We start from the raw sequence: 22,801 nt of genomic DNA, 5'->3' as shown, positions 1-22,801 counted from the left end.
TATACCAGCCACCCTTCAGCCACCTCTGCTGGACGTTGTCCCCGCGCTCTATATGCCAGCCACCCTTCAGCCACCTCTGCTGGACGTTGTCCCCATGCTCTATATACCAGCCACCCTTCAGCCACCTCCGCTGGACGTTGTCCCCACGCTCTATATACCAGCCCCCCTTCAGCCACCTCCACTGGACGTTGTCCCCACGCTCTGTATACCAGCCACCCTTCAGCCACCGCCGCTGGACATTGTCCCCATGCTCTATATACCAGCCACCCTTCAGTCACCGCCGCTGGACATTGTCCCCGCGCTCTATATGCCAGCCCCCCTTCAGCCACCTCCGCTGGACATTGTCCCCGCGCTCTATATGCCAGCCCCCCTTCAGCCACCTCCGCTGGACGTTGTCCCCACGCTCTATATGCCAGCCACCCTTCAGCCACCTCTGCTGGACGTTGTCCCCGCGCTCTGTATACCAGCCACCCTTCAGCCACCTCTGCTGGACGTTGTCCCCACGCTCTATATACCAGCCACCCTTCAGCCACCTCCGCTGGACGTTGTCCCCACGCTCTGTATGCCAGCCCCCCTTCAGCCACCGCCGCTGGACGTTGTCCCCACGCTCTGTATGCCAGCAGGGTTGGACAGCGCTTTTCCCCACGTGTGGACGTGCTGCCCCTGCCTTGTGGGGACATCCACTGCAGTGGCTTTTCCTGTGGGTTGCACCAGCGCCCAGGCATTTTTCTGTTTTTGAAGACCTCCACAGACTTATGGTTTTCTGGACTCTGTTCTTGTTCAGTGCTGGGAAGCTATTTTTCTGTGTCTTTGAGGGAAGAGAACTCTTGGTGTCGGGAGGTAATGAGTCAGAAGCTGTGGTAGATGAGCCGTGAGGTAAGGAGGCCTCTGCGTCCTCCGCAGAGCAGAGTGGCCTAGCTCACCTGCATGGGCTTTCACGTCGCATCTTGCCAGACCTCAGATCCAGTCAGTTGGTCTCTGGTGGCTCCCACCTGTAATCTCACCACTTGCCAGCTGAGATCTGAGTGTTGCTGTTCAAAGCCTGCCCAGGCAGAAAAATCTCCAGTTAACCAGCAAAAAGCAGGAAGTGGAGGATCAGCTCAAGTGGTAAGGGGGTAGCCTTGAGAAAAAAAAAAATTAAAATGAAAGAAAGGTATCCAGTACCGAAAAAAGGAAAAAATTCAGGAGTGAGAATGCCCTTTTCTTCCCTGCTTTGTGTTTAGTCGACCACTAGGGGTGGGGTGCGGCTCTGTGGTACAGGGCTTGCCTGGCACGCATGAGGTCCTTGTTTGGGCTTCAGCGCCACTGTCCTTCTGTGCAGTGTCCACAGACACAGCTGCAGCCAGGGCGTTCCCGTGGAAACTGCTCATTCATTTTATTTACTATGAGTGGATAGGCAAGGGGTGTGTGTATGTATGTGTGTCAGTTCTAGGGCTTGAACTCACGACATGGGTGCTGTCCCTGAGCTTTTTTTTTCTCAAGTCTAGTGCTCTACCATTTGAGCCACAGTGCTACTTCTGGCTTTTTTTAACAGTTAATTGGAGATAAGAGTTTTAGACTTTCCTGCTTGGGCTGGCTTCAAAATGTAGTCCCCAGATCTCAGCCTTATGAGTAGCTAGTATATAGACACTGGCACCCACCCAGCCAGCTATTCTATTTTTAAATAAAATTTAATAGTTTTCCTTTTATTAACATATACTTATTGTACAAAGGTATTGTGCATATAATTAATGTATCTGATCAAATTTACCTCCTCCATTATTGTTTCTTATCCTGTCTCCCCTTTACAACAATTTTAATGGCTTTCATTATTTGTTTTCATAGATAAGGAATACTACAATCATACTCAGCCCCTTCACATCCTGAGTTCCTACCCCTCAAAACCTAATCATCTTTAAATTTGTACCCTTCTCATACAAAGCCGCAGTTCCAATGAGAACCTCTCTGCCCCTGCCCCCGCGGTGTCTTGTGTTTCCCAGGCCAGCAGTCTACCATCGGAGCCACACTCTACCTCTGAAGACAGCCCACTTTTGTGGGGGAAATTGCATAATGTAGAGATGACAGTTCTAGGTAGAGAAAACATACCCATATGGATGGAGGTATTCTGCTCTCTGGCATTATTGGAGAGACAGTAGGAAGTGAATGTCTTTTTTCTTTTCTTTTTTTTTTTTTTTTTTTGGTCAGAGAGTAGAAAGGAGTTGGGTATGGGGTTTGAACTTAGGGCCTGGGCACTGTCCCTGCACTCCTTTATTTAAGGCTCGAGCTCTACCACTTTGAGCCACAACACCACTTCCCAGTTTTCTGGTGGTTAATTGGGGATAAGAGTCTTGGGACTTTCCTGCCCAGGCTGGCTTTGAACTGTAATCCTCAGATCTCAGCCTCCTGGGTAGCTAATATTACAGGTGTGAATCACCGGCTCCCAGTGGAAATTAATATCTTGACTGCTTTATCCCTCTCCTCAAAATACCTTTACATGTGTTCTTATGCTAGATACCAAAAGCAGGTTTTATCCATTACTGTTGAAAAACAGGGCAGGATCTTAAGATGATGTTATGTAGAAAGAAGGGTCCTGCAATTTCACAGCAGGGCCTGGGGACGTGAGAAATGACTCTCAGTGTGACCTTGAAGAGAGAAGCAGAGAAGTAGGGCTACGGTACAGAACACGGTTGAATTGGTGCTTCATGCAGCATGGTATGTTGCCAAGGGAAGAGAGTACAGGGTGTGAACGTGCGCATGTGTGTGTGTATGCGCGTGCGCATGCATGTGTGTATATGAGTGTGTGGAGCCTAGAGGTTACAAAAAAGATAAATCAGACATGTTTTTCCTTGGTCCTCCTATCAGTGCTACTGAAAAGCTAGGGTGCAGATAAATCATACTGAGAGAGAAGAGACTAGAAGGAGGCTGGACAGAAGGATGGAAGCCTGCTGTACTCTATTGGTCAGGAGGCAGGGCAGGACAGATGGCTCAGGAGCAATGGACTAGTTTGAAATCCTTTTAGGCTTTGTGCCAGAGAAATATTTTTCTAGTTACTTGGTGGTTAGCAAGGAATGGTTGGCTTGTGTATAAAGTATGGACAAAAGGGTTCATTTGTAGGTGAACCCTTGTCTAACTCTTAAGAAATGGCCCCTGACCAGCAAGTGTTTAGATGCCAAAATGTTCAATGCAGTGCATGTCTTCAGATTTCCTGGGAAACATGAAGCAGAGCTTCTAGCTCAGGAAGAGTCTGTAGCTGCAGGCATAGACGGAGACCTTGAGGCCTTCCTCAAAGCATCGTATGCTTGTGCTTGCCATCTGGACATTTACCTGAAAGAGGTTGTAGGGTTAATTAGGTGTGCTTGGTGCCTTATGAGAAGCAGATTTTTCCTCCTGCCTTCTGCCTGGGTGTGTGAAGGACGGGAGCTGATTCTGTGTGGCTGAGTGCTAAGCCTTAAACTCATGATCCGCCTGACCTGAGGGTGAAGGTGCTCATGGAGCCTTGTCTGTGCAGAGGGAACAGCAGAGGCAGAGCCCCTAGGCCCCATTCAGCCCTCTCCACCAGTGGTGGTGTTCTCGCCAAAGGAGCCTAAGACCAGGCACTGGCAGGGTTCGGCCTCCTTGATCTACTTTGTCCCTGTCACTGCACTGTCAGTAGCCCTGGGAGCTTGCCTCAGAGGTACCAGGGCCCTGCAGCCCAGGTCAGAGTGGTTGCACACCTTAGCTGGTCAGCTGGTCAGTTTGGTTTTGTCCTGCCTTGTTGGCTTCACCAGCTTTGGTTTTTACTAGTCCTGGGTCTTGAACTAAGAGCTTGAACTTGAACTGTTTCACTCAAGGCCAGTGCTCTACCACTTGCTACAGCTCCACTTCTGGCTTTGCTTTACCAATTTTTAATCTCATGTTTTCTCTTTTGAAGCAGACAGTTGATGACGAAGCGATGGTAGCATAAATGAAGATCAAACGAGGGGAGCAAAACGATGCCCAAGGGTGGGTGTTCTAAAACACCACAGCAAGAAGACTTTCCTCTCAGCAACGACATGGTAGAGAAACAAACTGGGAAAAAGGTAAAACTTAGTTGACTCTTTTTTACTTGCTTAGCCTGGGCTCTCCTAGACCACCAAGAGCTGCGACTAGGTCTGGAAAAGCATTGTATTCACTGTGGTTAGAACTGCAGCTCAGCCATCTGCTCTCGGCTGACCTTGTAGAAGCCTTATCTCTCTCGCCTGGCAGGCGTAGTGGTGGAGTTTGTGGATGTGCAGGGAGCCACACTCCCTAAAGGATCTTGGTTGCATGTTCTCAAGCCAAGCTTTAGTTCATTTTAGTAGTTTGGCTCCCTGAAGCGGTCTTGATTGGGTTATCCATTTTTGTCCTCTGTATTCTAGGATTTCTGTCATGGTTTCAGTGAGACTCATCAGTTAACTAATATAAAAAGTGATGAATTGTATGTCTGTCGAAGTTTTGTTTTTTCTAGAAGTAATAGGCAACAAAATCTAAATGTAAGCCACCATAGTTTAATCACTGCTGTAGAAAATACCAGACTGAGGGATGTGCACATTCTGTCATCAGTGCTGAGGTAGACTCAGATGAGCTTGGACTGGGACAGAATGAAGCTCAGCTTCACACTTTGCTGTGAGTTATTGTTCTAGCTGCTCTTTACCAAGTCCACGAGCTGCCCTAAGACCCAGCTTCGTATTCTGTGGGGATGGGTAGTGCAGAAGCACCTCTGAGCTGATGAGCTGTGATGTGCAGTGGGGAAGAAACCAACCACATGGTGGGGAGAATCCCTTCATCCTCACGATCTCCGCTCTTCTCATAGCCATGCTGTAGCCGTCAGGTCCTCGAGTTCACTGCTGGGCAGGTAGCATCACCTTGGTGCAGTCACTAGCTAGCACGCATTTTAAGATGCTGCTCCTGTTCTGCTGTCTGTCCCCATCCTGGCACTTGGACTGTTGCTACTGCTTGTGCTCTGCTGTACCTTCATCTCTGATAATATTCTGGTCTGGTGGGGGGCGGGGGAGGGGTTAGCCGATATTCCACATGTGAAATGTAACAAGGAGAGAGTCAGTTTGGTTGATAGTGAAATGATTCGTGGTCATGATAAGTTTATGTGCTCCTTAGACAAAAACTAGATTTGCGCTCCCCCTCCCCCCAGACCCTTGGCTTTCTGGGCAGTATGTCACCTACCTGCTCCTCCTTTTGGAATGTCTTGTGCTGTGACATGGTGCCACCGCACAGCCGAGTCTGCGGCTAAGGCTTGTGATAGATGAACATCACCGTGGTGCTGAGTTTGTTACTGATTGGGGTCTATGGTGAGTCCTGCCTGGCATGTGTGAGTTCATGAGAGGGAGCTGGTGGAGAGGCACATGTGTGGCCTGAAATGGCAGCTTGGGCCAACAGGATGCTGAGAGAAACCATTGGTATGCTAGTAAGTCCCGCTCTTAGCTGTTAGCCTAAAGCGATCAGGCCACTCCTGATCGAACCATAGTTCTCCACACTACAAAATCACACAGTTGTAGGCATCAGACAAGGGAAATGGCTCTGTTGTCATCGCTCCACCTCCACACTGAAGCTGACCCTAGAAAGAGCACACACAGCTCAGCCCCTGTAGTCACTCAGACCAGAGGGTTGTCTTGCCTCATTGTAAGGTCTGTGAGCCTCGGCAGTGACCTCTGACTCGGATACCAAGGTGTCTGGTATCTGCCTCTGCCTTGTGTCCGTGGGGGCAGCTCTGCTCTGAGGGCGCGCGGTCCCAGCACTCAGCCGCCTAGTTTATGGAGGCCAGGTTGCTCACTGTTCTCTTGCAGCCCCTCTCACTGCCTCTCGGCTTAGCATGGTCCCCTGTTGAGGAATTTCCCAGAGAGCCAGCTATCATGGTTTGTGCCTGTAATCCCTGCTACTCAAGGGATGGAAATCTGAAGGATTGGGATTCAAGACTTAATTAGGCAAAAAGTTCTCTGACTCATCTCAACCACTAAAAACCTGGGTAGGATGTTGCATGCCTGTCACCTCATCTACACAGAAAGCCTGGTTAGGAGGATTGCAGTCCAAGTCGTCCTGGGCATAAGCACAAAGACTCCATTTGAAAAATAAAAACAAAAAGATCTGGGTGTGTGGCTCACATGATAGCTTGCTTGTCTAACAGGTGTTTCTCCAAAAGCCAACAGAATTCCCCCGAGATTGTTGGAGAAATAGGTGTGGTATATGTTTAACTCTAGAGGGTGGAGTTGGCTCTAGGGACTGTCTGCTTACCTAATTAAGATCAAAAGCTCCTCGTGGACTGGGAAGGTGGCTCAGTGGTAGAGTGCTTGCCTTGCATGCATGAGGCACATAAGCAGAAAAGCCAGAAGTGGCACTTGTGGCTCAAGTAGTAGAGGCGCTAGCCTTGAGCTGAAGAGCTGAGGGACAGTGCCCAGGCCCAGAGTTCAGGCTCCACAAGCAACAACAACAACAAAAAGCTCCTTGTGTCCAAATGATAGATACAAATAGAAGTCCCAAAAACCCCAAGATGTCTATAAGAGAGTGAGACCAGTTTTGCAGTTGGGTCTCACAGACTCAATCAATGTTAGGGTGGTGGCAGGGAGGTCAAAGGTTGAATGCAGTAAATACACAGGAACAGGAAGCCTCAGCCTCACACAGACATTATCTGTGTTGCTCTTGTTTTGGTAACCAGTCTAACTACAGAGTTAAACAGATGGTAGAGAAATAACTAATGGTCCCAGCATAGCTCTCAGAAGTTGTGCAGGAGGCAGCGTCTGAAAGGCTTGGAGAATGATGGGCTTGGCTTGGGGTAAGGCCATCTAGACAGGGGACCCTGTAGGGAAGGCCAAGTCGCAGTAAATTGGCAACAGTGACCAAGGTGCAGTGCCACTTTCCCAGCTGATCGAGCATCAAGGTATTCAAGCTGCTGTGGTCGTCATCTCGGGTTGAGCTCAGTGCATGCTGAGACCACACATCAAAATTGACATCTCGTATTGGCCGTGAGAGGTGTGGGGATTAGACTTGGTGTCTCCTGCTCTCTGCCACCAGGGTAGGTGTGTTTTAGTTACGTTGTTGTTGTTATACTATTCCTGAAGGCTATCAGACGTAATGCTAAAGTTCCTGTGCAGTGGCACTCAGCATTATTGGTGCTTTCCTAGCGGTCCTGGTGACCTGGGATGGAGTCAAGGAAAAGGAAGTGCCTGATATATCACTTTTGTCTCTGTTCTTTGGGGAGAGCAGGGGATCTGTTGGTGGCAAAGCTCGGAGACATGGCAAAGCCCCTGCTCTGGGCAGGGCCCCAGACTGGTTACACCATGTGCTCAGATACAGCAACATGTTATCAAAAGCAACGTGTTTTAGTGATTTTCAGTGATCTCAGTGAACTATTTGTGGATGGCATGGAACAGGGCACGTGGGTCTGTAACACCGCTTGCCTCAGACTAGTACGTTAGAGAGAGGGCAAAAATGTGTATCGAATATCCAAACTGGAAACAGGCTCAGTCGGAACCAGCAGACAACTTCACTGTTTCCAGAGGATTCTGGCCTAGAGAACCAAAGAGTGTCCAGTGCTGCCCACAGAAGTGACCTCTCTGACACTCGCTAGCTGTCCCCCTCCACAGACATCACCTGCACCGCAGGAGTAGCTCTGAGCACACTGGGGACGTGTCCCCGGCAGCGCTGACTTCCGTCGCTGGCTTTTTTCAATCTCGGGGTTGAACTCTGGGCCTGGGCGTTGTCCCTCAGCTCTTCAGCTCAAGGCTAGCGCTCTACCACTTGAGCCACAGCGCCACTTCCGGATTTTTTTCTTTTTGCTTATGTGGTGCTGAGGAATTGAACCCAGGGCATCATGCATGCAAGGCAAGCGCTCTACCACTGAGCCACCTTCCCAGCCCCCTTAGAGTAATTTGTTTTTGGACAATGTTACCCTTCCCTCACTTTCTTCCAGATTTTGCTCCCATTGTCACAGCTGCTAACATGTGCATTATTTTCTTTTCATTTAGTTTTTCAGTGTGTAAATTATATGTTTATCTACTCATTTGTTATTCTTACCATTTGTGGGTTTTAGGTTGTGTTGTTGGCTTTTTTTTTTTTTTTTTTTTTTGTCGTTGGTGGGCCTGACCTCTGGGCCTGGGCGCTGTCCCTCAGCTCTTCAGCTCAAGGCCAGCACTCTACCACTTGAGCCACAGCACCACTTCTGGCTTTTTCTGCTTATGTGGTGCTGAGGAATCGAACCCAGGGCCTCAGGCATGCAAGGCAAGTGCTCTACCACTGAGCCACCTTCCCAGCCCCTTGTTTGCTTCCCCCCCGCCCCATATTTAAGTTAGAACCCAAGCCCTTTTTGCTTACTAGGCAGGTACTTTACCACAGAGACATTCCTTCAGCCCTGTTTTTGCTGATAGCTGCTTTTTTGGGGGGGGGTCGATTGTGGGGCTGAACTCGGCCTGGGCACTGTCCCTCAGCTCTTCAGCTCAAGGCGAGCGCTCTACCACTTGAGCTACAGCGCCACTTCCAGTTTTCCAGTGGTTTATTAGAGATAACAGTCTCACAGACTTTCCTGCCCAGGCTGGCTTTGAACCATGATCCTCAGATATCAGCCTACTGAGTAGCTGGGATGACAGCGGGAGCCACCGGCGCCCGGCTTACTGATAGCTTTTGAGTCCTGCTTTCTCCCCAGACACATGCCTGGGCCTCAGTCAGCCTGTGTCAGGATGATGGGCATGTGCTATCCATCCAGCCCCTTCCATTGAAATGAACTCTCATGAGCTTTTCAACCTGGGCTGGTTTAGAACCACCATCTTCCCAGTCCTGTCATCAAGAATGACAGGCACGGGCTGGGAAGGTGGCTCAGTGGTAGAGCGCTTGCCTTGCATGCTCGAGGCCCTGGGTTCGATTCCTCAGCACCACATAAGCAAAAAGAAAAAATCCGGAAGTGGCGCTGTGGCTCAAGTGGTAGAGCGCTAGCCTTGAGCTGAAGAGCTGAGGGACAGCGCCCAGGCCCAGAGTTCAGGCCCCACGACCGGACCCAAAAAAAAAAAAAAAGAATGACAGGCATGTTCTACTGTACCCAGCTTTGGGTTGAGAAAGTCTTGTGAGTTTTTCTGTGCAATCTAGGTTCAAACTATGATTATTCCATTCTTTGCCTCCCAAGTAGCCAGAATTGCAGGTGTAAGCTACCAGCAGTTGGATCATTTGCGTTATCTTTTCATATATCCAGATAGATGGGGTTTGTGGGTGTTATCTGGAGAGTTCTTGTCTGTGTTCATAAGGAATGTTGGTTCATAATTTTATTTCCAGTGAATGCCTTTCTCAAGTTCTGGAGCTAGGCTCACCAAAAGAGTTGAAAATATGTCTTCTTTGTCTGTTATCCACAAGAATTTATATACGTATTATATCTTCTTCTCTCCCTATATTACAAAAAGTGTTTAATTGCAAATTGGAGATGGTGTGTGCTCTGTGCCTGTGTAGCGTTGCGAAGGCTCCGTGTGGGAATGTCTCTCTCACCCCCAGTGGACTGGGGTGCTGTGGCAGGGGTGCCTGCATCTGCCTCTTTGGAGGGCAGGGGTGAGTGCTGCACAGCTGAGGCCCTTCCTCCCTCGGGCTGCCACATCGCCCTGCTCTGAGCCCGCAGCATGCTTTGGGAAAGCATGGCTTCTCAGCTACGAGGTTCAGTCGATACGGAGTTGATCAGTTCAAGCTGGAGGAAGTGCCTAGGTCACGCGGGGGCTCCTAGGGCAGTGACTGAGCTTCTACCAGGGGCAGACAGGTGTCTGCCTGCTGCTTTGAGGGCCACTCTCTTAACTTCCTGCACCGTGTTTGCCAGTAGCTTACCTTGGGAAACTTTCAGAAAGCTCCTTGGGGGGCCCTGGGCTTTCTGGTGTCTGTGCCTTCCTATCTGAGGCAGCTGCCGCACCCGTGTGCTGTGTGCCCCTCTGTTGTCTTCCCTGGGGCTGTGTGCGTGGCCACTGGTGAGGGCAGCCCACTTAGGTGTAGGCTGTGAAGCCAAAGAAGTCAGCTTGCCACTGCTGCCCAGTCTAAGGTGCTGTCAGACTCTACAAGCCTCTACTCACAGCTCCTCCAGCCACTTAGGAAAGTGGCTGCAGCAGCCACAGAGCTCACCTTCGCTCCACAAGGCAGGTGTCCCTTGTATGAGGTGCTGCTTCTGTTGTAGCTGGTCCCTCCACCTGAGTTCACAAGCTAGCTGGTCTTCCTGCTCTTCCTTCCTTCCTTTCATGTGTGCTGTGGCCACCAGGCCTTGCCCTTGCTTGGCATACGTAAGGGAACCTCAGGAGGCACAGGACGCACTGCGTCCCGAGCATACATGCCGAGTGTGCCCACTCCCACCTCTAGGGGTGGCCACTGTACCCACCCTACAGTACTGCCACAAAGGCAGACAGGTGCCAGTGGAAGGGGCTGGAATTAGAGTTCTTGGGATCTTAGCTTGCAAGAGAAACTCTTGAGTGGGGCTATGGTCAGTTCTCTTCCTTGTTTCTCTTATTCTCCTACCCACGACCCCTTGTGTTCCAGGTCCAGGATGAGGATAGGAGGTAGGTGGGGGAGGAGGACCGTGGAATGTGGGGTAGCATGTTGCCCTCAGCAGCTGTTGGCGGGGAACCCTTCAGGTGTAGGACCAGTGGTGTACCCCCACGGCCCTGCCCAAGGCCCTATCACAGTCAGACTGGAGATTCTGGTCCTTGGCACCACTGGAGCCCGCCTGACCCCACACATGTGGCGAGAGAAACCAGACTGCCCCATTTCTGGCACATGAAACAAATTCATAACTGACGTGATTGCTTCATCTAGGAGTAAAGTCTAAATGTGGCCCTTTGTTTTCTAGGATAAAGACAAAGTTTCTCTAGCCAAGACCCCAAAGCTGGACCGCAGTGATGGGGGGAAGGAGGTGAGAGAGCGGGCCACCAAGCGGAAGCTGCCCTTCACGGCGGGGGCCAATGGAGAGCAGAAGGACTCGGACACAGGTACCAGGCCTCAGCCAGTCCTCCCAGCCCTGCCCAGCCCAGCCACACTGCACCCACGAGGAGTCTGTGTAACCCCCACGCAGCCATGGGTACGCCACAGCAAGGACAGGAAACCAGCCTCCAGGTTCCGTCTCCTCTTGGGGACGCTGCTCTGTGCACACCCCAGGAAGCGCACACAGAGCAAAGACGTGCTTTCCCCCACGGCTGCTCCACTGGTTGTCATAGACCCAAAGGAAGTCCTGCCAGGGAGAGGCAGACGGTAGTTGGCCTGAGTGGGTGTGGGAGTAGTGGTCTTAGGGTACTGAGAAGCTGGTGTGGGGCTCAGCATCCCTCACTGTGTACACTCCCAGGTTGGTTCTATCTTACAGAGGGCCATGGCCCTGCTGCTGGCCTGTGCCTACTTTCTCCATTGGATGGTCCTCTTACTCAAAGGCCTTCCGCCCTGCTATCATCTGAGATCTTTGTAGGGTTGGGGTGGGGGCAGCACAACACCAAAACATCATAAGGCCTGGGGTGAACGCCCTGTGGGCAGTGGGCTCCACCGCTGACGTCTAAGACTTCAGGAAGGAAGCTGCATGCAGGGGTGGGGAAGACCCCGAGACAAGAGGCGCACCTGAGGATCATTGAGCAATCTCAGCGACACAGAGGAGAGCCACTAGAAATGAGTCCCGTGTCACAGCTTTTATTGGCAGAGTCCAGGAAACCGCAGCCTTTGTGTTTTCGTAGTAGTCAAAGGTCCTTCACCCGCCTCTCCTCCAAATGGTACTCCCCTGAATATGCCTACAGACACTGCTCAGAGACTGTGGTCAGAGGCCAGCAAAGTGGCCTGCTCTTTGGGTGGGGTGAGAAGGTGGTGTGGGCTGGTTCCCATGGCTCCTGTCCTGAGGCGGTGGGCAGGAGTGGGAATCTCCACCTTCAGCACGGCTGCCTGGGAGGAAGTGTGGGAGTGTGGTGGACATGCGTGCTTTTGGACAGCGTCTACTGAGGGAACGCTGCAGGCTTCGGCTCTGGGAGGCGGGAGAGGCTGGGGCTGCCCCCTGAGGGCCCTGGGGTCAGACCAGACCCCAGACCCTTCTTCTGGTGATAGCAGTGTATGGCCTTCCCAGTGGGTTATTCACTTTTTGGATAGTGACTCTGGGGTTTGGAAAGAGACCTGAGGTGGCCCTGCCGGCTCTGGAAATCTTGCTGAAAGAGTGAATGAGCAAAGTACCGGTGCTCTGCTACCGCTGCAAGCAAGATTTGTGTGGCACATAAATTTTAAAAAGGGGTTTATTTTGGCTCATGGTTCTGGAGGCTGGGAAAGTGGTTTAAAACGTTACCTGTTTGTCAGAGTTCAGTTCATAGGTACAGTGCATCCTGATGAATGTCACCCCTTCCGGCATGATTTTTAACCTTGATGAATGATGGTTTGGGCCAGGGCAGTGGGGAGTGTCAGACCTCCTTAGAGGGTGGTTTAGCCACCCAAAGCAGATCCTGGCTCTGTCTGGGAAGTTGTTATTGCAGATGCTAGATCCAGTGAAGCATCCCAGGCATCCCACTCCCTGCCAGCATCCCCCAGCGCCCTCTGCTGAGAACATGCTGCCTGGAAGAGGGAAGCAGTGGAGCCCAGGAAGGTGGGATTATCAGGGAGCTAGCTTCAGGGTTTCTAGTAGCAAAGTTTCCATAGCTGTGCCCCCAAGTGGCAAGAGTCTGCCTAGCTTCCTCTCAGCGCTACCAAATGGCCACAGGAATAGTTTCTTGTTTCCTGAACCCTGCTATGGACAGCCCAGCCCATGGGAGGTGCGGCCTCCTCCTCAGTGCTTAGTCAGGGCTAGGGGCAGCCTGCCAAGAACAATACAGTTCTGTCTGTTGTGAGTCAGAGCCTGATCAAAAGCCAGCATTCTGAGGTTGTACATCAGTGTGGTACCTGAATGGCAGCTAGACACAGTGGTTGTCCAGGTAAATAGGAGGGCGGCACAACACATTTTCCTTGTGGTCCAGAAATCCTGGACAACAGCATGTCCAGAACCAGGCTGCTGTTCTGCCTGGGGGTGAAAGGGAAGCAGGAGGGAGGGTCCATCTCAACAGCCAGCGGAAGGCTGACAAGCCCTGTTACTCGCTGGCTAGGCTGTCTGAATAGCAAAATAGGCGGCAGCACAGAGCCAGTGACTGCTGCCTCCAAAGAAGACCACTCTTCCGCCCTAGAGGGCACCCTCTTTAGAGCCTTTTCCCAGATTGGATCGTTTTCTGTCCTCTTCATCTGCAGGAGGGTGGGGTCTACCCAATTCTTACTTGGTCTGCTCGGTTTGAAGAGCTTTATTGCTGAAACTACTCACGGTGGGATTATATGATGTGTTAGATTTGCTTCAAATGATATTGCTCTGTTTGTTGGTGTTGGCACTAGGCATCGCTCTCACACGGCTTTCCGGGGGAGGGGCAGGGCTAGCGCTCTGCCGCCTGAGCAACACCTCCAGTTCCTCCCTTTTTTATATTCTGTGTATTTTCCCAGAAATTTCAAAGCCTATAATGAATATAAACATTAGCCTATTACCTAATATGTCATTTTCCTCCAGAAACTTCGTGCAACCTCACAGATGTCCCTATTTTAGCTTCCTGACGGCCTTTAGAAGGCTACATGTGACACAGCTTCAGAGCTGCCATGTCAGAGGAGGTCTGGAATCAGAGTTTCACTGTAACATGACATACTTCTTTGGAACAAGGAGGAAAACAAAATTTTTCTTGTTTTACCTTTGAACAAGTCTGTTGTCTCTGGAATCTGAGGGTTTGCTCAGCATGCCAACATGTAAGTGTTCACACAGCGATTCAGTGTTAGGTGCTCATTCCTGAGATCCTGATGACTCCTGGTTTCTCAAAGAGCAAAGGCTGTTCTGAGTCCCCCCCAGAGCATTGCGAGGGAACATGATGGCCCAGAAGTTAGAGGTCTTCCTGTTCTGGCAATGTGGTGAACTCTATCCTAAGCAATTACCTTGTTAGAAAGGCCCACAGTTTAAAATGTTAAATGTAACACCATGCTTTGAAGCGCACCTTGGTGCACGTAGCTCAGCAATGCCAGGGCCAAGTAATGTCTCAAACCGAGAGCCAGGCCCCAGGGTTGAGGTTTCGGGCTTTGGAGGCCATGGAAGCCCTGTCCCTATGAGAGAGCCATGTCTTTTGTACACACTGGGCTATCAGGGAAAACACTGTCCTCTGTTGGGAGCTGCTGAGGAGGAATGAGAGGCTTCTACCCAATCGGCTGCTACTCTAGTAGGGCTAGTGTTAGTGCTTGTGCTTCCTTACACCCCTGGAAAGCCGTGTGTGCCCTAACTAGAACCAGAGCAGACCTCTGCGAGACAAGCGTCCCTCGGTGCCAGAGCTCAGACGGCTGCTGCCCCGGGAGGCCCTGCCTGGCCAGCTGGCACAGTGCAGACCGGTGGGGTGTGCCGTGAGAGGGCGTGAAACGAGAGCACAGGGGAAAGGCTGCGGGGGGGGTGTGCACGTGCACACACACTCAGGGCCTGAGTACTTCCCTCAGGTTTTATCAGTGTGTCATATGAAAAGCCTGAAAATGAACATGAATTATCACTACAATTGACATTTCAGCGGCTAGACTACAGAGTGTATTAAACCCAAAATAAAAAAAGAATGAATTAGAAGTTATAGTTACAGAAATGTCACAGACTGAGGCATAGAGAAAGGCAGATGCCTGCGTGGGGAGAGGTGTGGAGGGATCTGGTCAGTGCACGCCAGAGCAGAGCACAGTGTGTTCTGAAGGAGAATGGCAGAGCACCCTTCACTGTAGGAGCGCAGAGGTCCTCCATTTCCTCAAGTGTGATGTACTATAAGCAGGGAAGGAACAACTACAAATGTGTCATAGGCTTTTTTTTTTTTTTTTTTTGGTGGGTCATGGGGCTCTTGAACTCAGGGCTTGGGCGCTGTCCCTGAGCTCTTCAGCTCAAGACTAGCACTCTACCACTTGAGCCACAGCGCTACTTCCAGTTTTCTAGTGGTTTATTGGAGATCATAGTCTCACGGAGTTTCCTGCCCAGGCTGGCTTTGAACCTCGATCCTCAGATCTCAGCCTCCTGAGTAGCTAGGATTACAGGTATGAGCCACCAGTGCCTGGCAGCTTTTTTTTTTTTTTTCAATTGTTATATAAAGGGGTTCCCACTATCTGGGAAGGTGGCTCAGTGGTAGAGTGTTTGCCAGCATGCATGAAGCCCTGAGTCAATTCCTCAGTATCACACAAACAGAAAAAGCTACAAGTAGCGCTGTGGCTCAAGTGATGGAGTGCTAGCCTTGAGTAAAAAAAAGTTCAGGGACAGTGCCCAGGCCCATGAGTTCAAGCCCCAAGACTGTCAAAAAGAAAAAAATTTTTAAAGGGGGTTATCGCTACATAAGTCACGCAAAAGAGTACACTTCTTTTTGGACAACGTCACCCCTTCCCTCACTCTCTCCCAGTATTTCCTTCCCATCTCCACCCACAAGTTGCATAGTTCATTTTCCACACAGTGTCTAGTGAGTTCCACTGCTGCGTTTGTCAGCACCATGGTGGAGGTGTCAGAAGTGGGCAGTTTCAGGATGTGCTGTTGGTGAACAGGCCACAGCCAGGAGGCAGCCGCTGTGAACGTGGAGCTGGACGTGCTGCCAGGGGTCATCCCTGGGGAAGCTCACGTTGCTCACTGCCAGAGGATGCTGCACTGCTAAAAAGCCTTTCTTACCATGAACCCACTTTCGGGAAGTGAATTCCTAAAATTCTGGTAAAGGGAGCCACTCTCGCAACCCCTTTCGCAAGAAAAAGCTTGGCGTGGGCCAGAGAAGAAACCTTTTGTAGAATCACGTGTTTGCTAGCTGAGTGGTGAGATATGGCTGCCCATTTACAAGAAGCCCAGCACAGAGAATAATGAAAAGGTATTGCAGAAACTCAGGGTGCTGCTATTTACGATGAGGTGGGTGTACTGGCTGAGCTTACGTCAACCCAAGATAAATACCACTCTTCATGTAGCAGGACCACTGGGAAATACACAGGGATGGGCCCCCGGTGCTGACAAGGCCATGGACCCGTTTCTTCTCATGCTTTGCTCTCTCTGGTGCTCTGCCTTAGGAGTTCACCCCAGATCCTCAGAGCTTGCAGAATATAGTTCTCAAGCATTCCTGCACCTTATTTGCCACTCTACAGGCACACGGACATTGGCTTACTTCCCGAACCTGCCAGTGTACTGTTGGCAACTTAGAAAATACCATTTGGAATTCATATAAATTCCACCTTGCTTCGATTTCAATACCAAAAACGAAATTCAGCAAAATGCCTAAGGAGCTTGCTTGGTTGTCCACAGCAGGGAGGGGTGGCTCCTGCCCTCCAGCATAGGCTTTGTGGAACTCAGGGGCACGTGGCTGCATTACAGCAGGCGGGGAGCACAGGCGGCCGCAGCTGTCCGTGTGGGGCCACGCCGTTGCACTTTGGGCATTCCGGGTGCAGGCAGGGTTTGAGCTACACACTGTGGCTATGCTTCATCTTACTGAATGCAAAGGATCGGTATTTAGGGAGTTTTCTGTGTGTCCAGGACACAGGCTCTTCCTGATGGGATAAAACAGGGTTCCCCCAAATATCATTGGGAGCAGCTGGAAGTCCTCTTGGCTGAGAACAGGCGGGCAGCAAGTGGGCGCAGGACGGAGCCACGGCCGTCCCCGAAGCCAGCCGTGTGTCCCACGCTGGCACAAGGTCAGAGCATTTAGCAACAGCTGCTTCAGAGGACTGGGCCAGATTTGCTGTTCTTAGCTAGCTAGCAAAAGAAGTGCAGCTCAGTGGTCTTGGGATGGCCTTCTAGAAACCACATTTACCTTAGGCTGCCCACCTGGACCTGGTCCATTTCCATTATGTTCCTTTGATATCTTAAATGTAACGTGTTACTCAGGAGTCTGAAGCTGGGCTGTCACTTGAGTCCAGCCTAAGGCAACACAGACTCTATTTTAAACGATACATACAGATATGTACTTTGAGGTCTGAAAATAACCTTGAACCAGCACCGTAGTAGCCACCTCCTGCTTGGAAACAGGCTGGATCGCTCACTTGACTCCTAAAATTACTAATCTTGTGAGAGTGATGTGTATTTTACTGAGTTTTTGCTTTCATCATATTCTCAGCAGATTTCACATTTCCCAACTGTCATTCATTCATTGCTCTAGGTAAGAGGTGGGAAGGGAGCAGGTCTCTTAATTTGCTCATTGGGGTCAAGTGGGCATGAGTCATGCAGAAGTCAACATTTCCACCCAGGTTGTTGTGAGCAGTCCTGTGGCTGTGAGTGCACTGAGAGAGCTGGGTCCAAGACCAGAGCTGTGGGCGCCCAGGGGATCGGAGGCCCTGGAGCAGAAGATGCAGTCCAAATGAGCTTCTTTCCCCAAAAGGAAGTGGAGGGGAGCCTGGCTGCCTGGTCTGTTCTCTGTCGCCCTGTGGACATTGCCGCAGGGGAAGGTGGCTGGCTCTACTGGCAGGTCCCGGTGTGGGATGCAGGGAAGGAGAGTGGCGTGGCACAGAGGTCACCCACGCTCTGTCGTCGCTCTGAGCACTAGTTGGTGGTGGCTTGCAGAATTTAGAGGGGTTGGCCTGCGTTGTAAGTGGATGCATGTCACTGTTGGCTGAGACACACACGTCAGCATGCATTCCAGCACATCACAAGGTCCATTTCTAAGAAAGCATTGTAGCCGGTACTCACACCTGTAATCCTAGCGACCCAGGAAGAAGGCTGAGATCTGAGGACTGCGGTTTGGAGCCAGCCTGGGCAGGAAAGTCTGTGAGACTCTCATCTCCAGTTAACAGTCAAAAAGCCAAAATGGTGCTGTGGCTCAAGTCAAAGAGTGAGCAAAAAAAAAAACCCTTAAGAAAAATGCCCGGGTCATGAGTTCAAGCCTCAGGACTGTCTCCCTCCCCCACCCCCCCCCAAAAAAAAGGCGTTGTAAAACACTTTATAAAGAAGTAGCAGTTACTTAACAGAAGAACAAAAAAAGAACTTAGAATGACTGAATGGTTGTGGGGCCTGAAGGCTCTGAACAGAGAGAGACAAGCGAACAAACCAAAGACCAGAACCTTCCATGGTGAGGGCGTCTTCAGATGTGTCTCCTGAGGCCATCTTGCTGCCGTTGCCCACCTCTGTAGGGTCAGGCACTGACCACTCACTGAAGGAGTCGGTTCAGTCTTGCAAAGAGGAATTTTCCTGGATTTTCAGAGTGAAAGGGAACAGGAAAACACTGCAGAGGAAAGCCTCAGACCCATTCCTCCCTCCCTGTAGCAGACCCTTAGCAAACCTGTACCATGCAGCCTGCACTCTTAAGACATGGGAAATCCTGAAACCACCTTGAACCTACTCAGGGGCTTCTCCAAACCATGGGGCATTGAGTACCCAGAGGCTTGCCCTGTCTCCATCAAAGGAGAGCCACTGCTGGGCAAGGAGGAGTGAAAGCCTTTGCGCTACTGAGTACGGGATGCGGGCGCGTCTCTTGTCCCCACTCCACCTCTGCTCCGAGAAGCAGCTTTGTCTTTTTGATAGAGCAGGGCAGGGCGTTTGTTACGTGTCAGAGGCGCCCAGGACTTGCTTGTTAGGAGGCGGCTAAGATGGAACAGCCGAGCTGTTACATCGTATCTTGTTAGTGCTCTGTGTTGATGCCTTTAGATGCCTCCAGCTCAGTCCATGTTGTGGTACTGCAAGGCTGGTACGCTCCTCGAAGCACCATGGCATGAAATGGAGGTTCCTAGAAGCAAGAAGAAAGGTACAGTACTGACAAGTTGGCCTTGATTTACTTATGTATTTTAAACTGTGTCTGCCATTTTATATCTGCACTGTTTGTTTGGAGGCGGGCTGGGAAGGAGTTTAATTGCAGACACATGTATAATAGAGACCTTTCCAGTGTGGGCCAGGTCAGCAGAGCTAAACCATCCTGCTGCCTTCCGTGTGTGGCACGAGGCTGGGAGCGCAGGAGAGGCACCTGCAGGGAGCAGATGGCTGGTGGAGGCTGACGCTTAGACCCGATGGGCTGACAACAGGGCCTATGAAACTGTGTCTCTCACAGCTACTGCTCACAGAGGTGGGGTGGCGTCAAGGCTCCCAGCTCTGTCCCTTTCCCTCTCACAGGCCTTCCTGTTGCTCTCTAAGCTGTCGGGTGGAGTGCAGGGGCTCCATTACGTTAGGTAAGGACCTGGATTTTGACGAATTGGCATGAAGTCTCCCCTCCCTTTCTCCCTCACCTGCTGCACAGAGAAGCAGGGTCCTGAACGGAAGAGGATCAAGAAGGAGCCTGTTGCCCGCAAGTCTGGGCTGCTGTTTGGCATGGGGCTGTCTGGGATCCGAGCTGGTTACCCCCTCTCTGAGCGCCAGCAAGTGGCTCTCCTCATGCAGATGACAGCCGAGGAGTCTGCGAATAGCCCAGGTATGCCCCAGGTAGCAGGGGTCCTGAGACTGGGGTGGCGGGTCCTGGCAGTGTTTGGTGTTGGGCGAAGGTGGGCACCATGCAGATCCCTAGCCCAGGTACGCCCCAGGTAGCAGGGGTCCTGAGACTGGGTGGGGGGTCCTGGCAGTGTTTGGTGTTAGGCAAACCTCACGAGAAAGCCCAGGTTCTCGAGATTTCCTAAAGCAGTGCCACATGCAGTAATGTCCTGTCTGCCTTCTCCTTGGTTCCTACAGTAGACACAACACCAAAGCACCCCTCCCAGTCTACCGTGTGTCAGAAGGGGACGCCCAACTCTGCCTCAAAAACCAAAGATAAAGTGAACAAGAGAAACGAGCGAGGAGAGACCCGCTTGCACCGAGCCGCCATCCGGGGGGATGCGCGGCGCATCAAGGAGCTCATCAGCGAGGGTGCTGACGTCAACGTCAAGGACTTTGCAGGTAGGCAGGCCCTGCTTCTGAGCAGCTCGCTTGGCACTCCCAGGCCAACCACACACCCATAATGGCACCGTTTTGTGTTTCTGAGAAAGACAGACCAGTGTCTCTGGGCGAGTATTTCATAGTATCTTTTTGCTTTTTGTTATAGTTAACGAAAACTGAGTTTTGAGTATTTACTCTGCTGGGTTGTGCAGGCACAGGCCAGGGCCCTGCATTGTGTTTAGGAAGTAACTGCACCACCCCAGCAGAGGGCGCTCTGTACCACCAGCTGCACACTCAAGTCTGTGCGGACATACAGACCTGAAGATACTCCCTCACCCACACAGTTTGGTGCAAAAGTTGGACTGAGACAGATCACTTTTTACATTAAGATGTGAAAGCACCTGCCTAGAACGGAAGATTCCAGGCAAGACTTTGTTGTACTGCTCTACAGTTGTGAGTCCAGTGCTGCATTTTTGCATGAAGCACAGTCACACCATGATGCACTGCCACATGATCCAGAGGCACGCGCTCCTTGTTGAGTGAGAGCAGGAGGCAAAGGAAATAGGCCTCGTGCAGGGCTCCAGGTTTCTTCTGCTGCTTAGTTTTCTGCAGTAGGAAATCAGTCTTCCTGTGGGACTTTTCCTTAGAGGCTGAACCTTTGGCCACACTGTGTGACGGTGGATTCACAACTTCCCAGGGGAGCTGCCTGCCAGAGCCACTTCCCTTCGTGTGGCTCCCAGCCCATAGGGATCTAAGAAGGACAGCAGCAGCAGCCCTAGAGTCTCGCAGAGCTCTCCGGAAGGGTTCTGTGTATGGATTGATGAACAGAGATGAGGTTACTGTTCTTACAGTCTGTGTTCACAAATTTACTGCTGTAGACGATATTTATCTGTGAGGTTAATAATAATTGTTCATTATGTAAACAAAGCACCACAGTAAGGAAATTTTAGGACTTGTCTGAGCTGTAACCTACTTCTCTAGGTATTGCCCTTTAGTGCAAGGCCTCTGTCCTTGGTCATTGACCGCATCTCAGAGGCTGGAGTGCGCTGCTCAGGATTACGTAACAAGTGTCCTAAGTGTCTGTTTCCAGGCTGGACAGCGCTACATGAAGCGTGTAACCGGGGCTACTATGACATCGCCAAGCAGCTGCTGGCCGCAGGCGCAGAGGTGAACACCAAGGGCCTGGACGACGACACGCCTTTACACGATGCCGCCAACAACGGGCACTACAAGGTTGGCATCTCCCTGTGCCCTTACGTAGCTGCTCTGCCCTCCGCTGCACCTTCTCTGTCCCAGCTAGCCTTCAGCTTCTATAGTACTATGAACTGAGGCCTGGCTGTCCCCTCTGGCATCTCTTGCCCTGGGTCAGAACCTGGACACCTCTCCCGGACTTGACAAGCACTGCTGTAGCACGTAGGGTCACCCCTCAGCCACGTGGAGCTGCCTGGGCTTGTCCAGGAGGGTGGTGGAAATGCAGCAGCACAAACCGATGCCAGGTCCCTGTTGTCATCACTGTGGTACTGCTCTACCTGGAAGGCAGATCCAAAAGTCCTAGCGATAGTAGTCAGGATTAGACCCTCTATGACAGGCAAGGAGCTCCACCTCCTGCAGGAAGGAAGGGTCACTTCCAGAACTGGAATAAAAGACACATAGGATACATCAGGCACACCCCATCCTGCTGGAGATGAGGATTCAGAGGTGACATCATTACCTGAGCCACCTTGATCAGCCCTTCAGAGTAACCCTTACCATGCAAACCACGTCTGTCCACGTTCAGATCACCAAACAGTAGCCCCTGCCTGTCCATTCTTGGAAGATGCCAGGAATGTACAGCATCTTAGATGGCACAGTGCAACAGAACACCATGAGTCATTTGGGGGACAGTACCCTCAATTAAGATTTCTGAAGCCAGGTGCCAGTACCTTAGGGCTCCCACTGTAGCTGCTTGGGAGGCTGAGATCAGAAGGATCACAATTCCAGCTCATTGTCCTACTAGCTAGGACAGGAACTGAAAAATAGGATTGAAACTATGCACACACCCAGGCAATGAGGGAAGGAGAATGCCTGCCTAGTAAGCCTGAAGCTCTAAATTCAAGCCCAGTACTGCAAAAACAAAGATAACAGCAAAACTCTTACTTGAGTGATCCCATTTGATGTTAAGGAGTTGTTTTTTAGGTGATGTAACAGCATTATGGTTTGTTTTGCATACTTGGGTGAGTCTCACACTTTTCTGCCTGGTCTGGCAGCCTCATGCAGATCTCAGTCTCCTGAGTAGTAGCTAGGATGATAGGCATGAGCCATTGGCTTCTGGCTGGCGTGGTTTTTTAAGGACCTGGTATTGAGGGAAATGTGAGATTTCCAAGATGTTCCCCACAGGGTGCACAGTGTGAGCACGGGGTACACAGAGTGAGCAAGGTGTGTCTGGGACTGTGGTGGATGACAGGGCTGCTCATCTGCATTGCCACACCTTGTCGAATTTCATGCAGTGGCACGGGCAGGACAGGAGAGCAGCTTGCATGGGCAAGGACAGCTCGGATGGTTTGGCAGGCAGCATGGTAGCCTTTCCTCTGTGGGTCCAGGAGAAACGAGGCCCAGAGGAGACTTGGTCCTATACTGCTAGCCTTTGGAAGACCACAGGTCCAAGAAGCGGGTAGCCTCCCATAGTCAAGCGTCCTTGGTCCTAAATGCAATGCACGGTTTTCTGCCCACAACTCACAAGGAAGGAGCCAGCATTGCCTGCATGCTGATCAGCCCAGTTGGTAAGGCTGATCGCTCCAAACATAGCCTAGTCTGTGGTGATTTTTCATATCAGTAGAAAACTCAAACATGCTGATAATATTAATGCCAAACGGTGCTCAAAGTGGAAACAGACTGTGAGTAACCAGAGGTGCACTAAACTTGACCTCACTCAGACTGGATTGAAGTAGAAGGTAACTCTAATGTTTGCACTTGATCTTAGTGAGTTGCTGTCCAAGTACAGGTTGCTGATTATAAATGATTGAACAGAGCTGTCACAATGTCACCTTGTTTCTGTCACTTAAT

General features: G+C 51.0%; 1 protein-coding gene across 3 annotated transcripts in view; it reads left to right on the top strand.

Annotated features, from left to right (window-relative positions):
- The window catches only part of Ankrd11 (ankyrin repeat domain 11), an 85,031-nt gene that overhangs the window by 46,745 nt on the left and 15,485 nt on the right, over positions 1–22,801 (top strand). For 2 of the 3 annotated variants that reach the window (XM_013035668.1, XM_013035669.1), the window contains exons 2-6: positions 3,893–4,037; positions 10,787–10,925; positions 19,152–19,322; positions 19,577–19,780; positions 20,850–20,992. In XM_013035668.1, the coding sequence (XP_012891122.1) occupies positions 3,951–4,037; positions 10,787–10,925; positions 19,152–19,322; positions 19,577–19,780; positions 20,850–20,992 (744 nt within the window). In that variant the 5' untranslated portion in view covers positions 3,893–3,950. Of the gene's footprint in view, positions 1–3,892; positions 4,038–10,786; positions 10,926–18,568; positions 18,666–19,151; positions 19,323–19,576; positions 19,781–20,849; positions 20,993–22,801 lie in introns of those variants that run through there. The other variant, XM_013035670.1, reaches the window with a different exon arrangement.

The sequence above is a fragment of the Dipodomys ordii genome, unplaced genomic scaffold (assembly GCF_000151885.1).
Source record: "Dipodomys ordii isolate 6190 unplaced genomic scaffold, Dord_2.0 Scaffold217, whole genome shotgun sequence".
NCBI lineage: Eukaryota > Metazoa > Chordata > Mammalia > Rodentia > Heteromyidae > Dipodomys > Dipodomys ordii.
The sequence above is the reverse complement of the archived record's forward strand: the minus strand, read 5'-3'. Positions and strand labels throughout refer to the sequence as shown.